The following is a 10,757-nucleotide window of genomic DNA, read 5'->3' on the forward strand; positions in this document are numbered from 1 at the left end:
GTTCGAGTCACTAAATAATTACAAATACATTAAATGTTGATTCTTTTCTCATTGATTTTTATATCTTTTTGTAAATGTTTTTTTGTATAAGACAAAATTTCAAGTGTTTATATTAATATCATTTTTAAACATACTCATTTACATATATTTTTGAATTTCTATGAACTGGACGGGGATTAGGAAGGTATCACAAACTAGGTGGTCTAATACTAAGACAAATTCAGACACTTCAATATTTCATTGTTAATAATTATAAATATAATTTGTTTCATAACTTTAGTGTATTATACAGAGAATAACCTTCATCGCCGATTATTAAAGAGTTTCAAATTATAATCTGTTTATTCGTGTCCAGAGAGATGTATTCCACGATCTTACAATTAATTTATTCACAAAAAGGATCAAATGTATCTCATTGCCTTCATCTACCTTGTTAAAAAAGATAGTATCAGCATTGATATTTTTCTTCGTTCAACGATTATATAAAAACGATCAAACGATATGTGAAGCCTAGCTCCAAAATGATAAATAAAACGTTAATAGAGGATAACAAAATAAATAAAGATGCAACAAATAGAACTATCAAGTTACCACTTGGTCTACTTCAATCAATCTTTCATCTTTACGAGAAAAAAAATTAATAGAAAGCAGCTTCTCCAAGCAAATAAATATTGGCAGCTACAGCAATGAATGTTTCACACTTTCAAGTCAGAACACTTCCGTGCACATCTCTTGAACCTATAAGAAGTTATTTTCAGTATTTGTAAGTGTTGTTACAAAGATGATACGTACATATTTTAAAGTACAAATGAAATCAAATATAAATTGAGCAGAAATGCTCTCGAGTTTTATGTATATTGGTAATAAGAATAAGAGACATAAAAAATCATTTTCTATCGCAAAATTTCTTTCTAAAAAAAAAACTATCACTATTTCCGAATTCATGCACATTATTAGTATATTTCGGTTAAGTGAAAAATAATAAAACGTACATATGATAATATATCTGTTATTAAAAAATTGATCACATTTAGTAATTTGACACACGCCATCACATAATTACCACGTTAAAATGCTATATATAATACATTTTAAATTCGAAAATAGTTGGCAAAGCTTATTAAAGTTTCATAAAGTAGTAAATTTATAATCATTTGATATATTAGAAAAATACAAGTTAATCACATTGTATATGCCAGATAAATAACAACAAAAGTATTGTCGAGGATAGTTTTTGTACTAGTGCAGTTCTTATATAATACTAGACAGACAATAACCGTTCCAACAAAGAGCACAATACCTATTTTATAAATATATTTTAACATATAATGATATAAAGGTTTCTCTACATGCAATAGAAAAAAAACCCGAGCAAATTCATAAGAATAGTAAGGTAACAGGAACACAAGTTACATTGTCATGCAAATTATTGAAAAATCACACACGTGAATTTTCATTAAAACAAAAAATTTGCTCTCATTGCTATATCATTAGTTTCTCTTTACAGTTAATTGTGCTGCTTAATTCGATTCTATAGATGGAAAACTGATTCAACAGACCAGGTGATATTGGACATATTTTACACTTCATATAAAGTCTAGAAATCTCGAAATCAGGTACGAGTACCGAGATTCCGAATTATGTGTTACTATATAACAATTCATGAATCCAAACACTTTCAAAAATCCAATAGTTTCGAGAAAAAGCCGAAAACTTTTAGGAACGCGGAAGCTTTGAAATGCTGAAGACTCACTGGAACACAAAACATTTGGCATTTGAGGAAATATTGCATTGAAGAAATATGATTTTGCTAATATCCAATATCTAATCATTTTAAGCGAAAATGTTTTGTGTTCACACATCCGTCTATTTAGCAACTCATTTTTAGGAGATTGGCGCTCTCTCTCTATGGACGATCATTCGGTATCCAAATATATTTTAAGTGCTCTCTCCCGACGTGGACTGTAACTCGAAGTAGTAGAAAGCGGTGTTAAGCGTGAATTTTCCTTAAGAGCGATTTCCATTACGTCGCCAGGATCTAAATCTATTGGTTTTTCCCTATTGTCCCTAAAACAAAATTCAAACATTTAATGATATTGAAAGGTATTGCACATTAAACTTTAACGATTAGGAAATAAACATATACCTATACAAGAAGACGGCACCATCTTCAAAATTGAAAGATAAACTATCGTGATGTTCGTTCCAATCATGCTCATTTTGGATCCGCAGCACAGAATTGTCACATGGAAAATTACCTTTCCCCTTTGCTATATCTATATGCTCTTCCGGAATATCTGATATTGAGGAAAGCTAGAAAAAGCACAAGTTTAGTTAAAATTTATTTTATCATTTTATTGATATATAAAACGATTGTTTTACGCGACTTACTTTCTTTTTTAGTTCTTCAACGGTTCTGCTATCCATAACAATTTCTTGAAATTGTCCCAATTGTAATTTTGCTGGCAACCACCTCTTGACGAACAAGACAATTTGATTAGTGTCTGTGACTGTTTCTTTATCTGGTAGCTCTTGAACAATCATTTCAAATTGCGAATGAAATCGAAGATCGGCAAACTTCTGTTCGTTTAGAAATACCTTTGAGGCTGTCTTATAATACTTTTTCCTAAGTCGGCATTTTTCATATGGTATATCTATATCATATTTTCTCTTTATTTCTGCTAATATCTCTTTTTTCGCATGTCCAACCGTCATATCTTTCGAGACAATCCATTCGCATAAAAATTTGTAAGGCTAATAAAATTTTAATATATAATAAAAAATTTTAATAACATAATAATGTAACGTATAGAATTAACTATGGATGTAAAATAAGAAAAAATTATACAAACCTCAGTGGAGTCGATCAATAGCTGATATAATTTTACTTTAAATTCTCCGTTACGCAAAGCTCGACCGAGTTTTACATTAAGTCTCTCACCATCTTCGTATGAATTAAGCTGCTCCGTCAAACAGCTGCATTCTGATTCGCCAGAACTCGATAGACGAAAAATTTTAAAATACTCCACAGGTACACCTACAAATGGTACTAAATCTTTCTTCAAAGTGCTCAATCTCATTCTTTTATCCACTAATACTTTAAGTACTGTAAAAAAGAAAAAGAAAATTAAATGAAGCGATCAACAGTCATTGCCATTAAAATGACTTTGACAACATACATTTTTGTTGAGTACTATCTGCGTATGGAGTAGCTCTAAAGTAGTAATCGGAATCGTCATCAATATCCCAGTTTTCTATTTCGAATTTCTTTGAAATTTTATAATCCTTAAAACAGCTGCGCCTAGGCCACATTGATTGCGGTTCAATATCGACACCTTCCGGCGCATCACCGACCAACGTTTTATCACTATCACTAAGGCTGCTATCTTCACTGTTACTTTGTTCAGGAGTATTCCATTCCTCAGCCTCTTCTAACTGAGGACTTATAAATTTATAAGACGTATATATGGTGGAATCCTCGCTACTTCGTGTACAACTTTTCGAGGTTTCACTGTATTTCAAAATGGTATCCCAATGTGATTCAAAAACGCAAAGTTTAGATGAACCACTAGTAACAGAATTTTCCTTTTTCTCGTATTTATCGTCTAATAACGGGATATTCAATTCCAAACTTTCTACATAGAAATTACAACAAATTAGAATTTTCAGGTAGCAATTACAAGTATATGACTATTATTTAACATTTATCCTTTTAAGTATTTAAAAATCATACCTTTACTGATATCTGGTAACTGGACATGCAGAGAAATAACATGTCTAAAATTCTCTATGATTCTGTGTACTGTTGATTCTTGAAAAGGTTTGTTATTATCTATATCATACATCGTTGATATGAATATTTTACTTGCGTTATAAAATCCTTCAGTATGAAGATCACTATCATCATTTTCCACTGGTCTAGTTTCCGAAAATTTTTGCAATATTACTTTCATTTCTTTAGGATCCACATTAATAATTTTTCCTACGGTTTGTTTATATTCTTTAACACTTTGTAACAATAAACCTCTGATATCGATCGGACCGTCAATTACCTCCTCTCGAGCTACATCTATGACAAATACTTTAGTTGCAACTCCTGAAACGTAACATTTGAAAAGTTAAAATTTTTATTTTATAATTGGCCATAGACACACGCATATACACACACCCATATTGTTTTGTACTCACCACCTGGTAAATACGTTTCGAACTTTTGATCTTTGCGACGAATTTCTAATAATAAATCAAATCGACGTGAAACACGCCATATTTTTCCAACAGGTTCATGCTCTCGATCATCATAACTACATTCAATTAAATCAGTATTATGTTCATAGCTAACTAAACGACACTGATCCAGACTCACTACATTTTCAAGACCAAATTTCTTATATGCTTTCTCTGTTGCTTCAGCCCAAGTAATATCAGGCATGACATATAATTTGATATTTAATAATTTTCCTTCTACCGGATGATGACAATACACTTTCAATCTTCTATCTATAGACATTTGCTTTTCACGATTGTTTCTATCATTATCTTCATTTTCCTTCATCTTCTTCAATAATTCCTATACATGACAAAGTAATATAATAAGTAATATAGAATACCTTAGGAAAAAATGGGTCTTCATATAAATTATAAAAACATTAACAAATCTTTTGCATATATTAGTTATAAAGGACCTCTGTTCAATTACAATTCCTTAAAAAACAAACAATATAAAATAACAAGAACACTCCATACTTAAGATCATTAAAATTAAACCATTGCATCTATAATAACTGCGCCAAACTCTCATTTGCCCGCTTTTTATACATAATTTTTAAAAAATTTTTAATCATTGAAAAATTTTCTAATTTTTTGCTGTCGTAAAAAAGAAATTATAATAACTAGATAATTATGTTTAACTAGATTTAAAACTACCATTGCAAATTGAACAAATAATATGATAATTGATTTTGCAAATTGATAAATAATTTTATTTACTATTAATTCTATTGGAAACAAACTATTCTAATTTAAAGTTATTACAAAAGTTATTCTAAGTTCTAGTTTTTATTGAAATTTTACCTGAATATGTTGTGGAAAATCTTGGGTTTGCATAGGTAGAGTATTACGAGCACGATCGATTTGCCTATACATGAGCATATATGCATTCGTGCTACTGCTATATGCACCGCTATAATACGCCCTTGAAGGCCCACCGCCATATGTTTTCTGAATATCGTCATGAGTTATCTGAAAATATAACACAAACAAAAAATTATTCATAATGTCAAAAAATATAATAAATTATTGGAAGATTAATTTTCATACCTGAGTTACACTCTGGTCATTAAAACATAACCATTCTTGAGTTCTGAAATCTTTTATATAAGCATAATAATGACCTCCGCTCGCACTGCCACTATGAATCATGATTGAGAACAGTTCATACATATATGGGCCTTTTCCCAACATATAAGTACCACGATTCTTTTCGTTCTCATGACTATGCGTAGCACAACTCGACGTCGACGGTCCGTTGCTCATATCAATACCTGAAGGTGTACATACACATCCTCTAATAATTCTGAAAATTATTTCAATAAATGATCACACCCATAATATTATACCTTCATCATCTTGATGATCATGATCATCTTGATGATCACCATCTTGATCATGACTGGCTGAATGATTACTGTTGGAAAGGCTGTTGTCGCATGGCGCACAATCATCATCTAAAGTACCGCTATCTGTCGTAGAACTATCATCGCATTTGATACCTAAGCCAATGTCTTCCTCACCACCGGGAGATTCTTGACTCGTTGTGGACGAGATAAAAGAGTTCAAATTTAATATATCCGGGAACGTAACTCTAAAATAACACAGATAATGTAAAATTATTTCAAAATTAGGAATAGAATTTTTATTAATCAAATACAACATTGTACAATTTACATACTTATCATTGAGCTTGATTCTGTGGAAAGTTTTATAATCAAAATCAAATCGTTTGAGATGTAATGTTAATAAATATGGAAATTTCGTAAACTTCAAGCCTTTATGCGCATCACATTTCTTATTGCACTTTTCACAATGATACTGATTAACTCCTTCCAATGTTTCATATTGAACAAACGCTCTAATTGCTTCCTCCTACAAAAAGAAAACTTTTTCTTATATATATGTACATATAAATATAAATGGTATGTTAAACTGCAACAATATATTACCACACTATTATATGCAACATTGCTTCCAAATGGTCTAACTGGTAATGGGATATCGAGAAAAGTATCTTCTCTTGATTTCTCTGTTCCACACTCAAGACATTTAACGTAATCGATCATCTTTCCTAATTACATAAAAAACAAATTATAGATATTTTCACAACTCGCACACATAATGATACTTTGTACCTTCGTAAAGTCTATTGATTAGATCTGCTTGTTCCGTATTTTTGAATTTTTGTTCCAATGCATCGAACATAACTCTACAAAGTTCTTGAATATCATGTTGTTGCCATGCCTCGGTAGAATCCCATCCAAAACTTTTCGTTAAAGATGTAGTTTCTACTGCAGATCTTGTAGACGTCTATTTAAGAAACATGATTATATTATTAAAAAAAAAAAAATTATATATATATATATATATATATGCATACATGAATATATATAAATTATTCATATATAATTATATATGAATATACATATTAGGGGTGTGCGGGTACTCGAGATTTCGGATTCGGGTCGGGTCGGAAATTTTTTTCGGGATCGGGTCGGGACCCGAAAATTTGTAAAGTTCGGGTACCCGAAATCGGGAGCCAAAATCGAAACGAAATTCCAAAATTTTGTAAATTTTGAGTAGTCTGATCTAAAGTCGGGTCAAGTAGCAGTCAGAGATCTAGATACTTTTTATACACTGATGTGAGAAAAAAATTACTAAATTTACGTAAAGCATTTCGTTTATATTGAATTACTAAATTTGAATACTGCCAATGAAATATTTACTTACAGTACATATTTAAGTATTTACTTAAAAATGATAATTAAATTAGTGGCCACTCGTTGTACTAAATAAATATATATTTACATTCGAAAAAAATTTTATTAGGGTAACATTCAAACAAATAATTATTAAAATTTAGCAATTTTTTTCTCACATCAATGTATAAGGTATTTAGATCTATAACCGCTTCTTGACCCAATTTTAGATCCTCAAAATTACAAAATTTTGGATTTTGTCTCAATTTCGGGTTCCGACAGGATTTCGAAACCCGACTCGATTTCGGTTCCCGACTCAATTTCGGATACCAGAACTTTACAAACTTTCGGGTCCGACCCGATCCCGAAAAAAAATCCTGACCCGAAGTTCGGGTACCTGCACACCCCTAATAAATAAATAAATATATATATATATATATATATATATATATATATATATATAACTTATAAATGTACACACACACACACACACGCACACGCGCGCGCGCGCGTTATTTTTAGCGCGCTTTAAGCTTTTTATAAACACATATTATACCTGTAAATTGAGAAATAATTTCTGTAATTGATATGGTATGCTTAGAGCTTCATCCTTTTCTGAACCATCCACATATTCCCAATTGTATAATGCATTACGAAATTCTGGTGTCATGTATAAAGCTTGTAGAAGACTATTCAAGTAACAAGTCATTGCTTGATTGACTAAACCGACGTAGCCTTAAAGAAATTAATTACATGCAAATATATATTTAAAAGTACTAATAAAAGATCTTTGTTAATATATATAAATTTGTATTAAAATAAGTCCTAAAATGGTGCTTACATACTTGTTTCAGTTTTAATAAAACTTCTGAAATTAACTTCTTCTCTACCATATCCAACATCGTCCTTAACATCTTTCCTAACAATATTCTCCTCAGTCCATATTGGCTGAAGGGACGGTACACTTGTGTGATTAAACGTTGGCAGACTAAAGTCCTTTAATGACGTTAAGTCAAAAACAAAGGGTTCTACTGGATCAACGACAAATAGAGTATGTTTCACGTCAGATAAATCAACTGAGAAATCCAATCCAAGCTGTTCCATTGTTTTGTCTTTTGCATCAGACAAATCAAACTAATGGACATCATGTAGATTACGTTAGAACGTATTTTTATAATTACATATGTACAATACTAGATATTTGAAGAATATAACTAACCAATTTACTATGATTATCAATTGATGTGTGTAGAAGCAACTTAAAGCTATCCGGTCGCATTTCATAGTGTTCTTCAATATAACTGTAGACTTCCTTGACGCATGTAGATACATATAAGGGATATTTGTTGCTGGTACAAAGTTTATGGTTTGCCTCCAAAGGCATATTAAATTGAATGACACATACTCGAGTCTTGTCACCGGCTTTGCAAACCATGATCTGTAAACAAAATATCAAACGTATAAATCTTATTAAATCATATTTTTGCTATAGCAAATAATATCATCTGAGGTATTCTTATAATAAAATAACTTTCTAAGAAAATTTGTATGTGATTTCCTTTAGCGCAGATATAAATATAATTGTAACAATGCCAATTTGTATCTAACTGTAAATAAAATTGAGTATTATCAAATTATAAAAATACAATGAATAATAATTAATAATCTATAGTAAAAATGTTTTAATATAAAAAATTATTATATTATGACATCAGAACAAAAAAATGTAATATTTCTTGTTTATAAAAATTCAAAAGCTTATTAAAAATTTATTAGATACTTTTGAATAGACAAAAATTGGCATTCTGCCATACTGACGGCAGAAAATGAGGGAGATCTACGCAACACAGCAGCATGCTGCTGTGCGCGGCATGACACAGTACGGAAAGCCTATAGAGCCTCCAGCTATATTTAGAATGTCTAAACCAAGCTTGTGAAATGGCTCTCTTTTCTGAGATCGCAACCCATCTCTCTTTCCGTCTCTCTGCTTTCCTATTTTATAATCGTCTTTTATTAAACTGTCAGACAAAATTAAAATATCAAATAATTATTACAATTATATTATTCGTTAATTATAAATTTTCACTTCTATTATTCTACATAACCAGATTCTCTACAAGAATATAAATTCTCTAAGATTCTCTACATACTCTTATTTAGTTATTACATATGTACAAGCAGAAAGTATTTTACAATGTATTTTTATAAAATAGGAATTATCTTTATGAATTTTAGTGTTGGGTTTTTTTTTAATTACAAGCAAACATCCAATTATAAATAAGAATACATACTAACATGCAAAATTTATGTTGATTATGTATGCCTAAAATGTTTTACAGATAATTGAAAAATCTGGGAGTTAAATTAGATTTTTATTATTAAAACTTACCTATTTTTTTTTTGGTCTATTTGTGATGTATACTTTAGATTGTTTATTCCTAATGAACTGAGCCAACCTAAAAATATATAATACATGTAAATGTACAATATTGAAAATAAATATATAATAAAAATATATATTTAGATCACACATGTAATATGAAGAACTGATCGGATTACTATCATTAGAAGTGACATGTGCTGTTCTATATAAATTAATTTTTATCAAAATATTTTACATTTTTTATACTATTTATAGATGTATTTACTTTCGCAATGTGCACTCAATCGCACTTCAGATATGATAAATTTTGTCTAGAGCAATAAATATATCAATGTATTCAATTGCGATAAACATAACTGGTATTTGACAAATAACAATCGACATATAACAATATGTAGAAGATAATGTAACGATTAGAGAGAGAAGATTCAAGATATTTAATAAAACTTCGGCAGTCTCTACAAGTACTTTGTGTCCAAGTACTTCATGCACAAGACACAGGGAGCAATGGAAGGAATTGCTTTAAACAAATTGACATCGACGAAGACGTTATCATCAGGGATCTCTCGATCCGGTTAAATCGTGCCGCATTACTAGCATCACTCGCGCGTCACGCGTGTATTACGCGTGTTATGTAAATACAAATATCCGCTCAGCCGCGTTAAAAGATAGCATATATCAGCGCGTACGAAGATCGGAGGCGGCACGACATTCAGAAGATCGGAATGCGTCGCCGTGCCAGGGAAAGCTCTGCTAGCTGCCCTCCCGATATCGCGCTGCGCGTATACCCGCGACCGATCCCGCGATCGGCGCCGAGACCATCGCAGAATGGTCGCGGATTTGCATCGACAGGCTTGAAACGGGCATTTACCGCGGCCGCTGCGGCCTAGTTAAAAGGACTTGATCCGAGATAGAATCGAGAGAATGCTGCGCGAATGAACGAATGAACGAACAAACGTACGAACGGCCGGCCAAATGAATTTCCGCAATGACAGAGCGGAGACTGATCGAGAGAGAGAGAGTCCAGCGTCTCTCTCGCTCCCCCGTGCGTCTCCGTGCCGCGCGCGTTCCCGGCGTGTTCTCCGGCGAGTATCGCGATATCCGCTCGGCGTGCCGATCCCGAAGTGTCCAGCAATGTGCCTGCCGGTGTTCGCGGCAACCACTTCGCGGTACGTATGCGCCGACCTCACGATTCAGGAACTGACCCCTTACCGAAATCACTGACACATGTGCAACGCACTCACTTTACGCCATGTTTTCCTGCACGGCGCATCACTCGCGCTAGTCGCGCTCGACGGCCGGATGAGAAGCGAGGAGGGGGAACGACCGTTCGGTGCTGCGCCCTACCGTCGTCTTTCGGAGCTAAGGCAGGTAACGGGATCTCGGCAGGAGTTTCCTCTCTT

The 10,757-nt window shown here is 32.4% G+C and overlaps 1 protein-coding gene across 4 annotated transcripts; it reads right to left on the reverse strand.

The window, feature by feature from the left end:
• Window positions 1-235: 235 nt before the first annotated feature.
• Window positions 236-10,704, reverse strand: LOC105200503 (ubiquitin carboxyl-terminal hydrolase 47). 4 transcript variants are annotated; one of them, XM_011168080.3, is made up of 18 exons: window positions 10,567-10,704; window positions 9,361-9,427; window positions 8,191-8,409; window positions 7,817-8,105; window positions 7,528-7,706; window positions 6,408-6,582; window positions 6,222-6,343; window positions 5,951-6,144; window positions 5,619-5,863; window positions 5,320-5,543; window positions 5,074-5,241; window positions 4,189-4,570; window positions 3,734-4,096; window positions 3,180-3,635; window positions 2,853-3,106; window positions 2,392-2,754; window positions 2,147-2,313; window positions 236-2,067 (listed from the first exon to the last, which is right to left on the reverse strand). In XM_011168080.3, exons 3-18 carry the CDS (start codon window positions 8,404-8,406, stop codon window positions 1,917-1,919), a joined length of 3,948 nt encoding a protein of 1,315 aa, XP_011166382.1. In that variant the 5' UTR covers window positions 8,407-8,409; window positions 9,361-9,427; window positions 10,567-10,704; the 3' UTR covers window positions 236-1,916. The 4 variants fall into 4 exon arrangements, with proteins under 4 accessions (XP_011166382.1, XP_011166390.1, XP_011166398.1 ...); XM_011168088.3 differs by lacking the exon at window positions 10,567-10,704 and adding an exon at window positions 10,316-10,542; XM_011168096.3 differs by lacking the exon at window positions 10,567-10,704 and adding an exon at window positions 10,226-10,246.
• Window positions 10,705-10,757: the final 53 nt, after the last annotated feature.

Source organism: Solenopsis invicta, chromosome 11, assembly GCF_016802725.1.
Source record: "Solenopsis invicta isolate M01_SB chromosome 11, UNIL_Sinv_3.0, whole genome shotgun sequence".
In the NCBI taxonomy this organism is placed as follows: Eukaryota; Metazoa; Arthropoda; class Insecta; order Hymenoptera; family Formicidae; genus Solenopsis; species Solenopsis invicta.

Excerpts from the sequence above, each read along its gene's own strand:
- LOC105200503 (XM_011168080.3), bottom strand. The coding sequence starts at position 8,406 with ATGGTTTGCAAAGCCGGTGACAAGACTCGAGTATGTGTCATTCAATTT. Across the intron at positions 8,106-8,190 it reads TTGATAATCATAGTAAATTG|TTTGATTTGTCTGATGCAAA; the intron begins GTTAGTTATATT and ends GATGTCCATTAG. Across the intron at positions 6,583-7,527 it reads AATTATTTCTCAATTTACAG|ACGTCTACAAGATCTGCAGT; the intron begins GTATAATATGTG and ends TTTCTTAAATAG.